We start from the raw sequence: 21,987 nt of genomic DNA on the forward strand, positions 1-21,987 counted from the left end.
ATATAAATTGGCCTCTGAGCACTGCTTTTGCTGTGTCCCAGAGGTTTTGATAGGAAGTATTTTCATTCTCGTTGCTTTCTATAAATTTCCTTATTCCCTCCTTGATGTCTTCTATAACCCAGTCTTTTTTCAGGAGGGTATTGTTCATTTACCAAGTATTTGATTTCTTTTCCCTAGTTTTTCTGTTATTGATCTCTAGTTTTATTGCCTTGTGGTCTGAGAAGATGCTTTGTAATATTTCGATGTTTTGGACTCTGCAAAGGTTTGTTTTATGACCTAATATGTAGTCTATTCTAGAGAATGTTCCATGTGCACTAGAAAAAAAAGTATATTTTGCAGCAGTTGGGTGGAGAGTTCTGTATAAGTCAATGAGGTCAAGTTGGTTGATTGTTGTAATTAGATCTTCCATGTCTCTGTTGAGCTTCTTACTGGATGTCCTGTCCTTCTCCGAAAGTGGTGTGTTGAAGTCTCCTACTATAATTGTGGAGGTATCTATCTCGCTTTTCAATTGTGTTAAAATTTGATTTATGTATCTTGCAGCCCTGTCATTGGGTGCATAAATATTTAATATGGTTATATCTTCCTGATCAATTGTCCCTTTTATGATTATATAGTGTCCTTCTTTATCCTTTGTCGTGGATTTAAGTCTAAAGTCTATTTTGTCAGAAATTAATATTGCTACTCCTCTTCTTTTTTGCTTATTGTTTGCTTGATATACTTTTTTCCATCCTTTGAGTTTTAGTTTGTTTGTGTCTCTAAGTCTAAGGTGTGTCTCTTGTAGGCAGCATATAGATGGATCGTGTTTCTTTATCCAGTCTGTGACTCTCTGTCTCTTTATTGGTGCATTTAGTCCATTTACATTCAGCGTAATTATAGATAAATAAGTTTTTAGTGCTGTCATTTTGATGCCTTTTTATGTGTGTTGTTGACAATTTCATTTTTCCACATACTTTTTTGTGCTGAGACGTTTTTCTTAGTAAATTGTGAGATCCTCATTTTCATAGTGCTTGACTTTATGTTAGTTGAGTCGTTAACGTTTTTCTTGGCTTTTATCTTGAGTTATAGAGTTGTTATACCTTTTTGTGGTTACCTTATTATTTACCCCTATTTTTCTAAGTAAAAACCTAACTTGTATTGTTCTATATCGCCTTGTATCACTCTCCATATGGCAGTTCAATGCCTCCTGTATTTAGTCCCTCTTTTTGATTATTGTGATCTTTTACCTAATGACTTCCATGATTCCCTCTTATGTGTATTTTTTTTTAATTAATCTTAATTTGTTTGTTTTTGTGATTTCCCTATTTGAGTTGATATCAGGACGTTCTGTTTTGTGACCTTGTGTTGTGCCGATATCTGATATTATTGGTTCTGTGACCAAACCATATCCTTTAGTATTTCTTGTAGCTTTGGTTTGGTTTTTGCAAATTCTCTAAACTTGTGTTTGTCTGTAAATATCTTAATTTCGCCTTCATATTTCAGAGAGAGTTTTGCTGGATATATGATCCTTGGCTGGCAGTTTTTCTCCTTCAGTGTTCTGTATATGTCGTCCCATTCCCTTCTTGCCTGCATGGTTTCTGCTGAGTAGTCAGAACATATTCTTATTGATTCTCCCTTGAAGGAAACCTTTCTTTTCTCCCTGGCTGCTTTTAAAATTTTCTGTTTATCTTTGGTTTTGGTGAGTTTGATGATAATATGTCTTGGTGTTTTTCTTTTTGTATCAATCTTAAATGGGGTTCGATGAGCATCTTGGATAGATATCCTTTCGTCTTTCATGATGTCAGGGAAGTTTTGTGTCAGGAGTTCTTCAACTATTTTCTCTGTGTTTTCTGTCCCCCCTCCCTGTTCTGGGACTCCAATCACCCGCAGGTTATCCTTCTTGATAGAGTCCCACATAATTCTTAGGGTTTCTTCATTTTTTTTAATTCTTTTATCAGATTTTTTTTCAGCTATGTTGGTGTTGATTCCCTGGTCCTCCAGATGTCCCAGTCTGCATTCTAATTGCTCGAGTCTGCTCCTCTGACTTCCTAGTGCGTTGTCTAATTCTGTTATTTTATTGTGAATCTTTTGGATTTCTACATGTTGTCTCTCTATGGATTCTTGCAACTTATTAATTTTTCCAGTATGTTCTTGAATAATCTTTTTGAGTTCTTCAACAGTTTTATCAGTGTGTTCCTTGGCTTTGTCTGCAGTTATCCTAATTTCATTTGTGATATCATTAAGTATTCTGTAAATTAGTTTTTTATATTCTGTATCTGATAATTCCAAGATTGTATCTTCATTTGGGAAAGATTTTGATTGTTTTGGGGGTTGGAGAAGCTGTCATGGTCTGCTTCTTTAAGTGGTTTGATATGGACTGCTGTCTCCGAGTCATCACTGGGAAACTAGTTTTTCCAGAAAATCCGCTGCGTCCAGTCCAAATCCCTGCGGGACGGTTCCCCGGCTCGGACGCTGCTCTTTCTGCTCCAAGACCAGTCACTGCCTCCCGGGGACTTCTCCTACCGGCTGCGTCCCATGCCGCCCGCGGAACCGGCTGGTCTCCCTCCCGGGGTTAGTTCAGGGGGGTGGAGCAGCTCTCTGTGCTTGTGCCGTACCTGACTGGTACGCTGGCTCCAGGCTCTGGAAACAATCGCTGCTTCCTCGTATTAGTTCGTTCTCCGTCTCTAAATCTGTGTTTGTTGTTCAGGGTTCATAGATTGTTATGTATGTGATCGATTCACTTGTTTTTCCGTGTCTTTGTTGTAAGAGGGATCCGAGGTAGCGTCTGCCTAGTCCGCCATCTTGGCTCCGCCCCTCTCTTTGTCTTTTTATTGTTGAGTTGTTCCTTCATAATTTTAAAGAGTAAGTATGCATCCCTGGACAAAACCTGGCCTGTTTTAAACCTTTATAGAAAATGGAAAAATACAGTAGTTACTTGTGTGTGTGTGTGTGTGTGTCTGACTTCTTTTGCTCACGGTCTCATGCCTTTGCCTGTGACTGTAGCTTATTCATTGTCCTTGTCATGTAGTATTTCATAGTATGAATATACCATAGTATACTTACCCATCCTAATGTTGATGAACATTTGAATTGTTTTGAGTTTTTAGCTATTTTGAACAGTGCTGCTGTGAAGATTTTTTTTTTTAATTGTACTTTAGATGAAGGTTTATAGAGCAAACTAGTTTCTCATTAAACAATTAATACACATATTGTTTTGTGACATTGGTTGTCAACCCCACAACATGTCAACACTCTCCCCTTCTCCACCTTGGGTTCCCATTACCAGCTTTCCTGTCCCCTTTCTGCCTTTCTCATCCTTGTCTCTGGGCTAGTGTGCCCATTTAGTCTTGTTTTGTTTTATGGGCCTGTGTAATCTTTGGCTGAAGGGTGAACCTCAGGACTGACTTCATTACTGAGCTATAAGATTGTCCGGAGACCATATTCTCAGAGTTTCTCCAGTCTGTGAACATTCTTATGGTAAACTTTTCTGGAGTGGAATTTCTGAGTCAAGTTCAATTTTACTAGATTTTTTTTTTTCAATTTATATATGTATTAATAAATAAAAATCTGTTTTATAAAAAGGTGTGCCAGCTTATACTTCTATAGGCAGTAGATGAGAGTCCTAATTAACACTTAGTTATTTATTACTTTCTTGTTACATTTTATAAGTACATAGCTGCTGTTATTTAATCTGAAAAGTTTCTGTTTTCACGTTTCTGCATTGAAGAAACATTAACAAAGCTATTTAAAAATATGAGTTAACCTTATGTCATCTGGGTCCGTGCGATGAAATGAGTATATGTTAAGTGTGCTTATGTATTTTTATTAAGTTTGCTATTTTTAATTGATATAAGATGATTATATTTTATATACACTAAATGATACTTTCACAACTTTGTTTTTACTTTTTAATCTCATATATCACAGCTGTGTTAACTTTTCAGCCTGGAAGCTAAACAGCGATTATTTAAACATCTGACATGTATTTTTTTAATCAGTAATACAGCATTGGATTTCATTATATAGGTTTTATTTTTAAGAATTTATGTAGAATATTTATTACAGTAACTATAATGGATTTTTATTTTTCTTTCAAGTTGGCCTTTGCCAGAGTTTGACCCCAGCCAAATTCGACTGATTGTGTATCAAGACTGTGAAAGGCGAGGGAGAAATGTCTTGTTTGACTCCAGTGCTAAGAGAAAAACCGAGGACATAACAGTATCGGTGAGCTGCATTATTGGTTTAGTTGAAATTTAATGTGGAATATTTTAATAATTCAAGAATGAAAGAGTAAAATTTCAATTATGGTATTTTAATTTTGGGAATACAGAACATCTTTACCCTGTTGCTTTAAAATTCAGAGCCCTGGTTTTAAGAGATTTAAAAGATATGAAAATTTCCATTATTTGTCATCATTCCAGTAGCAGAGAGCATTTAATTTTGGCATGTATTTCCTTATCTGATTTTTTTCTGAGCTATGACTAGAGCTACAGGGATCCTTATGGAGAATCTGGTCCAAACCTCTCATCTTAAAGAGTTGTAGGAAGTGAGACCTAGAGAGGTGAAATTATTTGTCTGAAGGTGCAATGCAAATTAAGTCTGTAGCCCTTAGTTTATCATTTTTTCCCCTAGTGTACACTGGGAGCAATAGCATCTCTTCTGCTAACTTTTGAAGCCCTGTTTTGAAATACTGTGTGACCAGCTTAGCAGTAGTAGGTGGACATTCACATGATCAGCCAAGAAAACCTAGCCATCACCATGATTGTGGTCATCTTTGTTGTTGCTATTGCCATTATGCTTCGAGGCATCAAGACTGTGCCTCCTGGACCTGTAATCTGGAAATGGAAGCCTGGAATTGTATTTCTCCCCTCTCCTCCACGCATCCTAACTGCAGCTTTCACTGACATTTTTGTAAACAACTGAAAACAAGGTACTTTTGGGAAAGCTTTTTTTTTTTAAAATCCATAAAGCTGTTTATTAAAACAAACTTTTTTTGAGAATCGAGAGTTTGTATTTGAGAATTTGAATACACTATCCATAATCTGTTTTCTTATTTACTACTGCATACTCAGCAACTAGTATATATACAGGTACTCAGTGGATTTTTGTTATTTGATTGCCAGTTTTTACGATGTCCCTCCCATTACTAACATGTTTCTCAATTTTCTGAAGGTTGTGCTTTGCTTATATTCCTTATCTATTCTCTAAGGAGCCCTGGTGGTGCAGTGGTTAAAGTGCCTGTCTGCTAACCGAAAGGTTGGCAGTTCGAACCCACTAGCCGCTCTGAAGGAGAAAGATGTGGCAGACTGCTTCCATGAAGATTATAGCCATGGAGACCCTATCAGGCAGCTCTGCTCTGTCCTATAGGGTCACTATGAGTCAAAATCGACTTGATGGAAATGGGTTGGGTTTTTTCGGTTTTATCCATTCTCTGGACACTTTATTCAGTCTGATGAGAAGAAAACATTGCAAAAATGCTCTTAATTTACCATTTGCCCAAATAACTGAGTATCTACAAAGTACTAGGCACTTCAAGTTTTAGCAGTCTCTGGCTTCTTGGTGCCTACAATATATTAGGAGAGTGTAGTGCAGTGGGTTTTTTATTTTATGTGGCCTCTCTGGCCCTGGGTTTGTAATTCTCCCAGAATTATCAGTTGGACCTCATTCTGCTAAAGGATTGGTTGGTTTTTTATCCACGTAAGTGGATTGCAAGAAATTGGTTGATTTGCTATCTACATAAGCAACTTGCAGGGGTTTGGTCAGTTTGCTGTATGCATAAGCAGCTTGCAAAGGATTGGTCTTTTTGTTTTTCTGCATAAGTGGCTTGCAAGGACTGGTCGGTTTACAACCTGCCTTTACACATATTGGCTGGTGGGGGGGCGCCTGCCCAGTAGTTGACCTTTACTCAGATTGGCTGGGGAAGTGAGTGCTCCCAGTCTGACCTTTACCTGAATTGGCTGTGGAAGCCCCGCTTAGTCTGACCTTTACCAGAATTGGCTGGGGGCTCACCCAGTGACTGATAAAAACCGTAGAACACCGAGCTTCTTGATCCATGAGAGCCAGGAGGGAAGTGCACCCTTTGGACATGGGGCCCTGTGCTGAGAATCTCCTAAAAGAACCATAATACAGATTAAGGGTTGCAACACTGAGCTGATAACATTGAAGACTGAGAGAGAAATGGCTGCAACCATAGCAGAACTACGTGGCAGAGCAACTGCAGCAGTGGTGCAAGTGGAGGGAACCATGAGACCAGCAGAGGATGGTGGTGGGTGAGTTGGCCACTGAGATAGTGGTAGTGGGCAGAGTTGGCTCATGGAGTGGAGCTGGGGACCACTGGGCAGGACGTTGCCAACAGAGCTGGTTACTGCTCCCTTCGTAAAGGGGAAGCAGCAGCAATCTGAACCTGTACATGTGGACTCCTGAGCAGAGCAAGCTGCAGTGTTGGGGCTGAGAGGAGGCCCACAGAGCCTTGGGCATACACCATAAAAGTTTTGCCTCAAGAACTGTTGTGATGCCAGCCTAACCCTGGCACTGGCCCAGGGTTGTCCTGAAGCTGCTGGCTGAGAGCTAGGTCAGTAAGCACAGGGGGCTAGACCTGACCAAGACAAGCTGCCGAGAGAGATGGGGGGAGACAGCTATCTCTGCCCAACCGGGCCTGATGGCACAAGTGTTGAGAGACAGAGAGACACCTGCATGAGACACGTGCCTACCTAGTGACACAGAAATGGACATGGGTAATTTAAGAAGGGCGGATGAGTCCCCTTTTAGACGTAAGTGGGTTCCTCCCGTATGATGCTAAGTGGCGTACTCGTAGGGATGGAGGGGACTGGTTCATTTAAAATCTACTCCTGTTGTTTACTGTTTGTTTTCTATAAGTGATCTGTTCTCGTTGTTCACTATTTACCTTCTATAACGAATAAACCAAACTCATTGCCGTCGAGTTGATTCCAACTCATAACGACCTTATAGAACAGACTAGAACCTCCCATAGGGTTTCCAAGACTGAAATCTTTACAGAAGCAGACTGCCACAGCTGTTGAGTTTGAACCCCCGACATTTTGGCTAGCAGCTCAGTGCTTAACTGCTTTGCCACCAGGTTACCTTCTATAAATAATAATAATAATAGCTTTCAGTTACCAATACTGTATAAGTGTCTTGTGTGTACAGTTCAATCAGATTGATAGTAGAGTCCTCATCCTAACAATCTCATGATTGAGTGGGATTTGGAGGTACAACCTGTATATACATATGTATATACATATGTATATGTATGTGCGTTTATGCACACAGTTCAGGGAGGTAGACATGGAGCAAATAAATGATTCCGTATTGTGATTAAGTATTGGGAAGAAAGCATACAGAATGCTTATGAGCTATTAACAGGATGGAGCCTGGTTTCCACTGATTTGGATGTGGGAGTATTAAGGAAGATTTCACTGAGAAAGTGAAATTCAAGCTGAGACCTGAAGGAATTGAAGACATGAAATTGAGGAAGAGTATTCTTGGTAGCAGGATCAGCAAATGCAAAGTCTACAAAATGATGGCTGGACTGATAGTAATATATGGAAATGAAGTAATATATAGAAATGAAGTTGGAGAGTTGGAGCAGGAGTGTGTAAACCCGTCCAGGGAGACTAAAATCACCTACTTCTCATGCCAGATTATGTGGTGAATAACAAATCCCACTCCACACGCCAGCTGCATCCTGTGGAAATATCAGCTTCCCTTCTCTGTTTAGTTCAGATCACAGCTGCCCACGTAGCTATTCCCTTGCTCATCCCCAGCTACCCAGAGCTGGGTCAGCGGGAACTGCCTGCAAGTTTGGAAGTCCACATGACTCCATTCACTTCGGATCAGCTGGTCCCTTCTTTCTCTCACCCCTAGCTACCTGGGGCTGGGTCAGCGGTTACCAGCTACAGGCTTCGAAGTCCACATATCTCCCTCAACTTCAGACCAGCTGACTCCAAAACCTGGGGTTTTCCTACACCCCATTAGTGTACCAGCTGCAGGCCTGGACGTCTACATGACCCCCTCCACTTCCAACAAGTCAGCCCCCACCACTCCTTTTCATCCTGCGTTGTCATTGTTAGGTGCTGTCAAGTTGATACTGACTCATAGCAACCCTATGTACAACAGAACGAAGCACTGCCCAGTCCAGCACCATCCTCAGAATGGTTGCTATGTTTGAGCCCATTGTTGCAGCCACAGTGTCAGTCTATCTTGTTGAGGGTTGTCCTCATTTTCACTGACTCCAAATCCCACTCAATCATGAGATTGTTAGGATGAGGACTCTACTATCAATCTGATTGGACTGTACACACAAGATACTTATACAGTATTGGTAACTGAAAGCTATTATTATTTATAGAAGGTAACCTGGTGGCACAGCGGTTAAGCACTCAGCTGCTAGCCAAAATATTGGGGGTTCAAACTCAACAGCTGTGGCAGTCTGCTTCTGTAAAGATTTCAGTCTTGGAAACCCTATGGGAGGTTCTATTCTGTTCTATAAGGTCGTCATGAGTCGGAATCAACTGGACGGCAATGAGTTTGGTTTATTGGTTATAGAAGGTAAATAGTAAACAACGAGAGCAGATCACTTATAGAAATAGCATGTTAAAGTACATAAGATAAATCCTTTCCATCCTTGCTTCTGAGGAACATTCTGTCTGTACTTCTTCCAAAACAGATTTGTTTGTTCTTCTGGCAGTCCATGATATTTTCGGTATTTTTTTTACTGTCACCGTAATTCAAAGGCATCAGTTCTTCTTGGATCTTTCTTACTCATTGTCCAGCTTTCGCATGCATGTGAGGTGATTGAAAATACCATGGCACCTTAGTCCTCCAAATGACATCTTTGCTTTTTAACAGTTTAAGGTCTTTTGCAGCAGATTTGCCCAGTGCGATACGTCGCTTAATTTCTTTACTGCTGATTCTGTGGGTGTTGATTGTGGATTCAAGTAAAATGAAGTCCTTGACAACTTCAATCTTTTCTTCATTTATCGTGATTTTGCTTACTGGTCCAGTATGAGCATTTTTATTTTCTGTATGTTGAGATGTAGTCCGTATTGAAGGCTGTAGTCTTTGATCTTCATCAATAAGTGTTTCAAGTTCTCTTCACTTTCAGCAAGCAAGGTTATGTCATCTGCATGTTACTGATTGATCTTCCTCCAATCCCGATGCCATGTTTTTCTTCATATAGTCTGGTTTCTCAGATATTTGCTCAGCATACAGATCGAATAAGTATGGTGAAAGAATACAACCTTGATGCACACTTTTCCTGATTTTAAACCATACAGTATCCTCTTGTTCTGTTTGAATGACTGTCTCTTGTTCTGTGTACAGATTCTGCATGAGCACAATTAAGTGTTCTGGAATTCTCATTCTTTGCAGTGTTATCCATAATTTGTTATGATCCACACAGTCAAATGCCTTTGCATAGTCGATAAAACACGTATCTTTCTGGTATTTGCTGCTTTCAGCCAAGATCCACCTGACATCAGCAGTGATATCCCTTGTTCCATGTCCTCTTCTGAATCGAGCTTGAATTTCTGGCAATTCTCTGTTGATGTACTGCTGCAACTGCTTTTGAATTATCTTCAGCAAAATTTTACTTGTGTGTGATTTTAGTGATATAGTTCGATTATTTCCGCATTCTGTTGGATATTCTTTCTTTGGAATGGGCACAAATAAGGATCTCTTCCAGTCAGTTGGCCAATTAGCTGTCTTCTAAATTTTCTTGGCATAGGTGAATGGGCACTTCCAGCATTGCATCCATTTGTTTTGAAACGTTTTAATTGGTATTCTTTCAATTTCTGGAGGCTTGTTTTTTGTCAATGCCTTCAGTGCAGCTTGGACTTCTTCCTTCAGTACTGCTGGTTCTTGATCATATGCTGCCTCCTGAAATGGTTGACTATCAACCAGTCATTTTTGGTATAGTGACTCTGTGTATCCCTTCCATCTTCTTTCAATACTTCCTTGGTCATTCAATATTTCCCCCATAGAACCTTCAGAATTGCAGCTCGAGGCTTGAAGGTTTCCTTCAGTTCTTTCAGCTTGAGAAATGCCAAGCATGTTCTTCCCTTTTGGTTTTCTAAATCCGGATCTTTGCACATTTCATTATAGTACTTTGTCTTCTCGAGCCACTATTTGAAGTCTTTTGTTCAGCTCTTTTACCTCATCATTTCTTCTGTTCACTTTAGCTACTCTACATTTTAGAGCAGGTTTCAGAGACTCTTCTGAAATCCATTTTGGTCTTTTCTTCCTTTCCTGTCTTTTTAATGACCTTTTGCTTCTTTCATGTATGATGTCCTTGATGTCATTCCACAACTCGTCAGGTCTTTGGTCGTTAGTGTTCAGTGTGTCAAATCTCTATTCTTGAGATAGTCTCTAAATTCAGGTGGGATATGCTAAAGATTGTAATTTGGCTCTCATGGACTTGTTTTAATGTTCTCAGCTTCAATTCAAACTTGCATCTGAGCAATTGATGGTTTGTTCTGCAGTCAGCCCCTGGCCTTGTTCTGACAGATATAGTTGATTTGATTACTGTGTGTTCCATCTGGTGAGGTCCACGTGTATAATCACCGTTTATGTGGCTGAAAAAAGGTATTTTCAATGAATAGGTCATTGATCTGGCAAAATTCGATCATGTGATCTCTGGTGTCTCTTTCACCAAGGCCTTATTTTCCAACTACTAGTCCTTCTTTGTTTCCAACTTTTGCATTCCAGTCTACAGTAATTATCAGTGCATCTTGATTACATGTTTGGTCAATTTCAGACTGCAGAAATTGGTAAAAATCTTCAGTTTTTTCATCTTTGGCATTAGTGACTGGTGCATAAATTTGAATAATAGTCCTATTAACTGATGTTCCTTGTAGGTGTATGGATATTATCTTATCACTGACAGCATGGTACTTCAGGATAGATCTTGAAATGTTCTTTTTGACAATGTACACTACGCTGTTCCTTTTCAGTCTTTCATTCCTGGCACAGTAGACCATATGGTTGGTGAAAATGGCCAGTACCAGTATATGTCAGTTCACTAATGCCCAGGATATCGATCTTCAAGCGTTCCATTTCATTTTCCTAGGTTCAAGTTACTATTAGTGACAGATGTTTGCAGCTGTTTCTTCTCATTTTGAATCTTGCCACATCAGCAAATGAAGGTTCCAAATGCTTTAGCCCATCTAAGTTATTACTGTCAACTCTACTTTGAGGAGGCAACTGTTCCCCAGTCGTGTTTTGAGTGCCTTCCAATCTGATGGGCTCATTTTCTGGCACTATATCAAACAATGTTATGCTGCTTTTCATAAGGTTTTCACTGGCCGACTTTTTTAGAAGTAGATTGCCACGTCCTTATTCCCAGTCTGTCTCAGTCTGGAAGCTCCACTAAAGCGTGTCCGCAATGGGTGACCCTGTTGGCTTTTGAAACACTGGTGATATAGCTTCCAGCATCACAGCAACACGCAAGCTGCCACAGTATGACAGACGAGTCATGGTATGGTCTTGTAATTCGCTGGAATGTCTCACTGCTCATGGGAAACACCATACCTGTGATAACAACTTTAATATAACAAAAAACAATACAAATGAAGATGATGCATAGGGCAAGGTCTGGGAGCAGTCACAAAGGAGAGCTTTCATGTCACAGAGAGGGATACACTACCCTCTCTTGTGATGGTCACTGAGTAGGAATCTCCCTGACCCTTAATTTTCAGGGCTTTTATCTGCCTCACCATGTGGCCACAGTTTGTGAGGCTTAGTCAGCATCAGGTGCCCAGGTGAACCTCTGTCCTTGGGGCTGTTATTGACCTCACCTCGTGGCCATGGTAAATTACATCATCATTTGTACAGTATCAGGCCCCTAAGTGAGCCTCTGTGTAGTCCAACTCTCAGGAACCCAGAATATAAGGTTAAATTACTTTCTGTACCCCACAAGGAGCCCTGGTGGCATAGTGGTTAAGAGCTACAGCTGCTAACCAAAAAAAGTCGGCAATTCAAATATATCAGCTGCCACTTGGTAAATCTTATGGGGCAATTCTGCTCTATCCTTCAGGTCACTATGAGTTGGAATTGACTCAATGGCAACGAGTTTGGGTTTGGTTTTTGGTACCTCATAAAGAGTTAGAATATGCAAGGCCTTGTAGGTCTCTAAAGGGTTTGTAGGTCTCTAAGGGTTCCTGGTGGTGCAGTGGTTAAGTGTTCAGCCGCTGTCATGGATTGAATCGTGTCCCCCAAAAATATCTGTCAAATTAGCTGGGCCATGATACTCAGTATTGTGTGATCATCCACTGTTTTATGTGATTTTCCTATACATTGTAAATCCTATCACTATGATGTAATAAGATGGATTAGCAGCAATTATATTGATGAGGTCTACAAGATTAGATGGTGTCTTAAGCCAGTCTCTTTTGAGATATAAAAGAGAGAAGCAAGCAGAGAGACATGGGAACCTCATACCACCAAGAAAGCAGTAGTGGGAGCAGAGCGTGTCCTTTGGACTTGGGGTCCCTACGCAGAGAAGCTCCTGGTCTGGGGGAAGATGGATAAGAAAGCTGACACAGAGAGAAAGCCTTCCCCTGGAGCTGATGCCCTGAATTTGAGCTTTCAGGCTACTTTACTGTGAAAAAATAAATTTCTCTTTGTTAAAGCCATCTACTTGTGGTATTTCTGTTAAAGCAACACTAGAAGACAGCTGCTAAGCAGAAGGTAGGTGGTTTGAACCCACTAGCCCCTCCACAGGAGAAAGATGTGGAACAGTCCGTTTCTACAAAGATTATAGCCTTTGAAACCCCATGGGGTAGTTCTACTCTGTCCTTTATGGTCACTGATAGTCAGAATTGATTCCACGACAATGGGTTTGGATTTTTGGTTTTTAAGAGCTGTGGCTGCTGACCAAAAGGTCAGCAGTTTGAATATACCAGGAGCTCCTTGGAAACTCTATGGGGCAGTTCTCCTTTGTCCTGTAGGGTTGCTATGAGTTGGAATCGACTACATGGCAGTGTTTTTTTTTTTTTTTAGGTTAGAAGTTTAGGAGATGTGGTGGTGCAGTGGTTAAAGTGATCGACTGCTAACGGAAATGTCAGTGGTTTGAAACTGTCAGTGGCTCTGTGGGAGAATGATGTGGCAGTCGGCTTCCATAGACATTTACGACCTTGGAAACCCCGTGGGTCGCTATGAGTGGAAATCTACTTGATGGTAGTGGATGGGAGGTTAGACATTTAGAGATTCTATGCTAATTGCAGAGGCAGTCCATTGAAGTGGTCTGGTTTACATTTTTAAGAGATCACTGGCTGCTATGCGTGGGAAGTGGTTGAATGTAGAGGATGATGGAGAAAAAAGTATTTGATGAACTCAGCACTTTGGCTTGAATAGCTGAGCGAATAGGTGGGACCAACCAAAGTTTATCTTTGAATGAAGTTGTGTTTGCAGTGCCTAGAAGTTATAAAATTGATGATGGTCAAGCTAACAGTTGAAATCTAAGGCTGGCTGCAAGAGTGATAAGCATGTCTTCTCTGTATCTAGGCTGTTGATAAAATACTCAGAACTTGGTTGAGGCTGACAAGTAGACATTGATTGACTTATTAATACTCTTTCAGTAATTTTTTTCATCAAACTTTCATTGAGGTATTTCTTTGTGCTAAATAGTGTCACCTTGAATTGTATCATATGACCTTTGTCCTTCTTTACTGTTTATCTTGATTAATGCTATTCATTGTGTGTTTCCTTTTTAGCCCTGTGAGTTTTGACTCATGCTGTCTCTTGATCCCTTCCTTTCTATTCTGGGATGATACTTCATTAGTCTTATCAGTCTTCTTTCTTGCTGATGTCTTCCTTACTCCCTCTTGGTAGCCTGCAAACATTCACAAGCCTCTCTAGTCCCAACACCAACAAAATAAGTACCCTTTAGTTTTCTCATGTCTGTCTATCACTGTCCTTCTTGGTCCCTTTCAGTCTCTGTCCTTCTTGGTGTCTCTCCTTGGTGTCTCTTGGTCTCTTTTCAGTATCTCTTCTTCTGTGTCTCTTAATCTCTTTTGTCTGTCCCTCAGTGTTTCTGTCAATAGTCATCTATTTTCTGACTCTATTCTTATGCTACCTACTTATTACTCAACCCTCTAAAATTTTACCAGAAGCCTGCTCTTCTTTTTAGAACTTTTCTCTAGACTTACCAGTGGCTAGAGATCAAACATCCTTGAATACCTTCAGTCTCACTTGTTTTATATGTCCTGATCCTGCATGCCAGTCAAGCATTTATTCTCCTTTAAGGTTCATTTCATTATAACTTTGTTGCGCAATTAGGGTCCATGCTCTGGAGCAGTTGAGCCAATGAAACATATTCCAGGTTAGAAAGAGTGAGAAAGTTTATTTAGGAGGTGTATACACCACCGGAAACCCAACAGCAACACAGGCTGTCTCTGTGGAGTCCCAAAGAGCAATTTTACATTAGAGCTTATATAGAATTTTTACAAGGGTTTGAAGTGTCTTTGTAGCCTACAGATGGCCTAGCCAGAGGAGTTATTCAATTCAAGACAGTGACAAAAGACTGTTTATCAGTCTAAAGAGATACATGCAGGACATCTTCTTATCAGGCTAAAGATATACATGTCAGACATCTGGGCTCTGATTTCCCTGTGAGGGGTTGTGAGTCACAGGTGGTTGGACAGAACTAAACAAAGTTATTTGCATCTGGTCAAACAAAGAACAAAGTCATTAGCATTAGGTCAAAACAAAGCCATGAACAAAGGTATGCGAAGGAGGAGACAGGCAGAGGAGGAGAAAAATTTATAGGTTCATCATGGCGTTAGTTATGTCAAGCTCTTGGTCGCCCATTTTGAAAAGGAGAAAACATGTTGTGGAGTATTAGGGTCACAACTTTATGAACCTTTCTGATTCCTCTAGCGGTATTTCTTCTCCTCCATCAGAATTCTCATAATCCCTTGCTCGTAGTCTTTCGTTGACTTCTATATCACAGGTATTTTTGTATGTTTACTCATTAATAACCAAAAAGAAAAACCAAACCCACTGCTGTTGAGTCGTTCTGACTCCTTGGAAACCCTGGTGGCATACATAGTGGTTAAGTGCCCTCCTTGGAAACTCTATAGGGCAGTTCTACTCTCTCCTACAGGGTCGCTGTGAGTTGATGATGATGATACTCATTAATAGATTTAAGAAAATCTTAAAAGTGAAAAATTGAGTGATTATTCACCTTTGTTTCCTAAACTGCACAGTTTCATGTGTGGTAAGTGCTTGGGATGTGTTTTAATTACTGTTAGGAAGTTTATTATCGAAATCCTGTAAATACTTTCATGACGATGTCATATCTGCCATTGAAACACTGCAGAATACATTGAAATACTCATTGTTTTCCCCAAATTGCAAGTGATTTGCGTCTTTAAGTGACATTTTTTCCATCTACTTCACTGTACCTGTGCCCTTTGAACATCAGGTCATGTAGATTCTGTATAGGTAGAGGACTGTGTGTGTTGCAAATGAAATTTATAAATATCCTACGTGATGTTTTGGGTTCATGCATAACGATGAAATCGTTCAGGCATTAACAGTGAGTGCTGGGTCAGAGGAAATCATTCGGCGTTGCTCCCTTTGCGCAGCAGCATTCTGTTCTGACATGGTAAATATTCAAGCCATTTCTCATGTCCTTTCTTAGTTCAAAACAATCTACAGAAGAGAATAAGGATCATAAATATTATTTTGGCCACATAATTTATTAAAAATTTTACTGAAAAATATTTCTGATCTCGATGTTGAGAATTAATATCATCATGGGTTGTAAATGGAGATCCAAGTTTTAGAATGTGAGGCCTACCAAATTCCTTTACTCTGTTCCTTTTACCAAAAAGAAATTAACATGGTTTTTCTATTGGAAACAGCTGAGTTTCTTAGGTAGCTTAATATTAGCTTGAATCTGAATTTTACATTTATGTTTGAAAAAAATGTTCATTTGAAAGTTTCCAAGTAAGAGTAGAAGATAGTAATACTTGAGCTCACTTAATAAGTTAGAGCATAGTTAGGTGGATCACAGTTGTATTAATGAAACTTATTTATTTGAAGCTACATTGGCATTAAGAAATGGCAAAATTAATGAGATTGTTTAGTTTAAAGCTACATCAGCATTTAAAAATGACCATTATACTTACTGTAGTCCCTTTGAGTTTCTTTGTAAAGATTATAGATCATAATTTGTTTATTTAATCTCTTTCATCTGGGGAGAAAGGACAGTATTTCACAATAGAATACTGATCCATTTCTTCATTTAGTTGAACCAGGAATTGTTTACAAAGAACATGGATAAGTAAATCATTTCTGTATTTCTACACAGTGGAAGCATTGTCTATTTAGAGTATATTTAATGAGTTTTTAGATGAGGTAGGAAGCTGTATACTTTATTACATTTTAAATTGCATAATGAAGTACATATATGCTTGGTTTTGATTTAGAAATCAAAGTACCTTGCATGCCTAAGTAATAAAATGGTTAAACAAAATCGTATTAATGTATACTTATCTCAGAACATATATTTTCCAGCTGTATTATTTTCTGTGAAAAATGACTTCTGAGCTGTAAAACCTGATTAAACTGAATATATTAAATCTTAATAAGGAAGTTTTCATGTTTGTGAAGATTCTTGGGATGTGGTGGTATCTTTGAACACTGATAGTGAGAAGTGGATCCAGTGTGATTTTACCACATGTATTCTTATCCTTGAATAAGTGCTTATCCGAGACGTTGTTCTTGTGTTAATGGTAATGCACTGCTATTTCTAGTAGTTATATGTTCAGTTTCAGTGTTCATTGGTTACATGCAAGATAAAGATGTACACCAGCAAATTTGTATAACTTTGAAAAGGTGAATACGGATTACAAAGTGTGAGAGTTTTGTATTCTGAGAAGCACTATGTAAGTGCTAATCTCGAGTCTTATTATATCCGATTTGGAACATGGGATTTGATTAGGTAGTGGGAATTAAAAGTTAACACACAGAAATCAGTAGGCTCAATATGTACTCATAACTTCCAGTTAGGAGATACGTTGTTATTGTTATTAGATGCTATTGAGGTGATTTTCAATTCATAGTAAACCCATGTGACAGAGTAGAACTGCAGCATGGGGTTTCCAAGGCTGTAGTCTTTATGGAAGCAGATTGCTGGGTCTTTCTCCCGTGGAGTAGTTGGGTGTGTTCAAACCTCCAGCCTTTTAGTTAGCAGCCAAATGCTTAACCATTGCACCACCAAGACTCCCTTAGAAGATATGAGGGAAGTGAAAATCCAAAAAAAAAAAAAAAAGAGAGAACCAAACCAGTTGCCTCTGTGTTGATTCCAACTCATGGCCACCCCATGTGTTTCAGAGTAGCGCTGTGCTGCATAAGTTTTCGGTGGTTGTGATCTTTCAAAAGTAGGCCTTTCTTCCACTTCTGAGTGGATTTGAGCTGCCCACCTTTTAGATAGTGGCTGAGTGCTTAACCATTGTGCCACTCAGGGACTCCATGAGGAACGTGGAGACCTCATTTAAAATAGCAGTTATGGCAATAAAATGTCTGTTAACAAAACCAGTATGTGGAGAACTTTGTCTCCTGAGGGACAAAAAACGCTAACTTGAACAAATGGAAAGACAAAATATCTTTTTGGTTAATACTCACCATAAAGTTGTCAGTCGTTTCTAAGTTGATTTATAAAACAATACTATCCCATTAAAAAATGCCAACTTTATTTTTTAGGGGGAAGGGGATGATACTAGAAATAGATAGTGGATTCTAAAATTGAAGTGGTAAAATAAATTAGCAAAAATTGGTTGTAAAACTCTGAAAAAGAAGGGGTACTAAGGATGAGCCAGCCCTTCCAGATTTTTTAAAACAATTTTTACGTGTGTAATTCAGTTATATTGATTACATTTTTCATGTTATACAACCATTCTCACTCTCCTTTTCCAACGTATTCTATCACCATTAACATAAACTCAATTTGCCCTAAGCCAAAACTCCCCTCCTTCTCACCCCTGGTAACCACTAATTATTTTTAGTTTCTATATATTTGCTGTCTTGGGAGAAGTACAGCCAGAATGCTCCTTAAAAGCAAGAACGATGAGACTTCATCTCACATACTTTGGACATGTTAGCAGGAAGGACAAGTCCCTGGAGAAGGACATCATGCTTCATAAAGTAGAGGGTCAGCGAAAGAGAAGAAGACCCTCAGTGAAATGGATTGACACAGTGGCTGCAACAATGGGTTCAAGCATAGCAAAGATTATGAAGACGGCACAGGACCGGGTAGTGTTTTGTTCTGTTGTACATAGGGTTGCTGTGAGTCGGAACCGACTCGGCGGCTCCTAACAAGAATAGGTTTGGTTATTTCATTTCAGTGGGATCATACAGTATTTGTTCTTTTGTGACTGACTTATTTAGCTCAGCATAATGTTTTCAAGGTTAATCCATGTTGTGGCACGCGTCAGGACTTCATTTCTCTTTATGACTGACTGGTGTTCCATTGTATGTATATACCACATTTTGTTTATTCATCTGTTGGTGAACGTTTAGGTTGTTTTCACATTTTGGTGATTGTGAAAAGTGCTGCCATGAACATTGCCGTACAGGTTTCTCTTTGTGTTCCTGCTTTCACTCCTTCTAGGTATATACCTAGGATTGGGTTCGCTGGGTCATATGGTAGTTTTATGTTCAACTTTTTGAGGAACTGCTGAGCTGTTTTCCACAGTTGCTTTAGTTCCATTTTGCATTCCTGCCAGCAGTGGGTGAGGGTTCGAGTTTCTCTACAACCTCTCCAACACCTATTGTTTTCCATTTTTTTTGATCATTGCTATTTTAATGGGGGTGAGACAGTATCTCCTTGTGGCTTTGATTTGGACCTCCCTAATGGCTATTGAGGTGTAGTGGTTAAGAACTTGGCTGCTAACCAAAAGGTCGGCAGTTGAAATCCATCAGGCACTCCTTGGAAACCCTATGGGGCAGTTCTACTCTGTTCTCTAGGGTTGCTGTGAGTTGGAATTGACTCGACAGCAACGGGTTTGGTTTGGTTTAATGGCTAATGAGGTTGAACATCTTTTTATGTACTGGTTTTCTATTCGAGTAGTCTCTTTTGTGAAATGTCTATTTAAGTCCTTTGCCCATTTTTTGATTGGGTGGTTTTTAATTTTTTTCTTAAGTATAGATAGAGGGTTTTGTTTGTTTTTTATAGGTTACATATAAAGTATGGCATCTCTTCACTTAGGAATGAAAGTAAAAAATGAAAACCGAACTTTTTTTCTATAATTTCCTACTATTTCTGCTCATAGAAGACCTGTGCCTACCTGAGAGTTGCTAATTGTACCCAATATAGTCCCATCTGCTACTGCAGTTGTTGCTGTTGGTTTCTGACTTCAGTATGGGAAGGAGAAAAAAGAAGCTGTGAACAGCTGGGGAGATGATGGCAGAAAGGTGTATATAGTGTGTGCGTGTATACACATACTTTTATCTTCAGTTCTGGAACTAAGTATGTCTGCCCTTTTTCTCCCTCTAGGAAGCTACATTTTTGACTTGGAGATTTCACATATATAGTTCCCTTGGCCTGGAATGTCCTTCTAACCTTCTCATTCTTCCTCTTTCACCTAGTTCCTATGTTTTTTTCTATCTCACCTTAAATGTCACTTACTTGATCTCCCCAGCCTAAGTCTTTTTTGGCAATTCTCTTAAACTGTCCCTTAACCTCTTTGTCTGTAAAATGAGTATACTAATAGCATTACTTCATAGAATTGTTGTGAGGAAGAAAAGAGTAAATATATGTAAAACAAAATAGTGCCTGTCAGATAGTAAGTGTTATGTGAGTTAGTTGTTGTTATCACTATTATTAATTTTATTAGACATATTTGAAATACATGTTTTTATATCATGTAAAAATTATATGCTTGTGTAATTATTTGTTAAATGTCTCCCCCATTTGATTGTTAATTCCATGAGGAAGAGTATTGTGTCAGTTTTAGTCACCCCTGTTCCCTACTGCTTGGTATATATAGTATTCAAATACTTGTTGACTGTAAAGTGGTTTGCTGTAGTGGGTAAATCAAACAGACTGAGATTTAACTGTAAGTTGATCAGTCTTGCTAGATCTTGGAAGCTTGGTGAAGTTATGTAACATCAGTGGGCTTCAGATTACTCATCAGTAAAATGAGTATCTATTTATGTCTGAGTATTAGAGAAAAGGCCTAGCATTTTGTGATCAGTAAGTAATAAAATATTAGCATGTGGCCAAGGTGCCAATCTCAAAATACTTTTAGTGAGTGCTGAAATGAAATAATATAAATGGAAATATTTAGTGATGTCCCTGAGCCCATAGTAGGTACTACCTTAGTTATCCAGTGCTGCTGTAACAGAAATACCACAAGTAAATGGATTTAACAAGCAGAAATATATTTTCTCACAGTTTAGGAGGCTAGAAGTCCGAATTTAGAGTGCTGGCTCTAGGGGAAAGTTTTCTCACTGTCAGTTTTTGGAGGAAGATCCTTGTCTTTTTAGCTTCTGCTCCCTGATTCCTTAGAGATGTCAATGTGTCTTGGCTTCTGCCTTAGCTCATCTTTCTTTTGCACTTGCTTCATCTCTTTTATATCTCAGAAGAGATTGACTCAAGAGACACCCTGTACCAGTTCTGCGTTATTAGCATAACAAAGACAGCCCATTCCCAAGTGGGATTATAACCACAGGCATAGAGGATAGGATTTACAACACATATTTTTTTGGGAAAATTCAATCCACAGTGTTGCACCCTTTGGCCCTCAAAATTCACATCCTTTCTGTATGCAAAACACATTCACCTCAGCACATCATCCCAAAAGTCTTAAGTCAACTCCAAGTTCAAAATCTCATCTTCTGAATCATGTAAATCAAGTATGGGTGAGACATTAGGCGTGTTCCATCCTGGGACAAAATTCTTCATCTGTGAACCTGTGAAATCTGTACTACAAGTTGTCTGTTTCCAAAATACAATGGTGGAACAGGCAAAAGGTAGACATTTCCATTACAAATGGGAGAAATTGGAGGGAAAGAAGGGGTAATGGGCACCAAACAAATCTAAGACGCAGCAGAACAAACTAAATTAGCTCTCAATGCTTGAAAATAACCTTCTGTTCTCTGAGACCCTGTAGGCAGTGGCACTGCCCTCCAGACTCTGGGTGTTGGCCATGCTGTCTGGATTCTGGGTGAAGGCCCTTGAGCCCTAGGCTTCGGCTCTGCCTTCCAGGCCCACTGGGACGGCAACTCTACTCATTCAGCTTTAGGCAGCCCCATTTTCCCATTCCATCTGAATGGCAACCCTACCCCCTTGGCCCCAGCAGGGCTCATTCTTCTATCCCTTGGGTATGGCAGCCCTGTCCCCTCAGCTTTGGTGACAGCCGCATCTCCCTGACATACTTTTACGGCATCCCCACACTCCAGAACCAAGTTGGCGAAGATCCAACTCTTTGAAACCTAGGAAGCTGTGGCCCCACTCTTTGAGATCCAAGAGACTGTGTCTCCACCCTTTGGAACCGAGAAGGCCCTGCTTTCCGTGCTCTTTCCAGCAGTTCTGCTGATCTCCGAGCTGCTCCAGGATCGGTCCTTTTCTTGGAAGACAACAGATGTGGCTCCTTTGACCTGTTTGCTGCCCATAGAATTCCAAGAGGCAAACAGTGTTCTCTCCTTTCATTTCTTTCTCTGTCTCTGTCAGTCTAAACTGATGGGTTTTCTGCTGTGGTAGTTCGTTAGGTCTATCAGTCTATAAGCCTGTGCTTAATTTCTTTAACAAAAGATTGTGTAGCTACGCCCTTGGTAAACATTATAGGGCATGTGTCCTTAGTTTGTATGACAGAATTTTCCAAATCTCTGAAGTTCTGTTTTCATTTTGTACAGTTCGTTTTTAAGTCTATCTCTTTTACTCTCGCATTTTACTGTGAGTGGCAAGGAGAAACCATGCGGCGCCTTTAAGGTCTTGCTTAGAAATCTCATCAGCCAGATATCCAGGTTCATCATTTGCAAGGTCTG

General features: G+C 39.6%; 1 protein-coding gene across 6 annotated transcripts in view; it reads left to right on the forward strand.

Moving 5' to 3' along the window:
- The window catches only part of FNIP1 (folliculin interacting protein 1), a 171,410-nt gene that overhangs the window by 82,604 nt on the left and 66,819 nt on the right, over positions 1 to 21,987 (forward strand). For all 6 annotated transcript variants that reach the window (XM_003404455.4, XM_064275468.1, XM_064275477.1 and 3 more), the window contains exon 2: positions 4,074 to 4,200. In XM_003404455.4, coding sequence (XP_003404503.1) covers positions 4,074 to 4,200 — 127 coding nt within the window. The remainder of the gene's footprint in view (positions 1 to 4,073; positions 4,201 to 21,987) is intronic.

Source organism: Loxodonta africana, chromosome 2, assembly GCF_030014295.1.
Source record: "Loxodonta africana isolate mLoxAfr1 chromosome 2, mLoxAfr1.hap2, whole genome shotgun sequence".
NCBI lineage: Eukaryota > Metazoa > Chordata > Mammalia > Proboscidea > Elephantidae > Loxodonta > Loxodonta africana.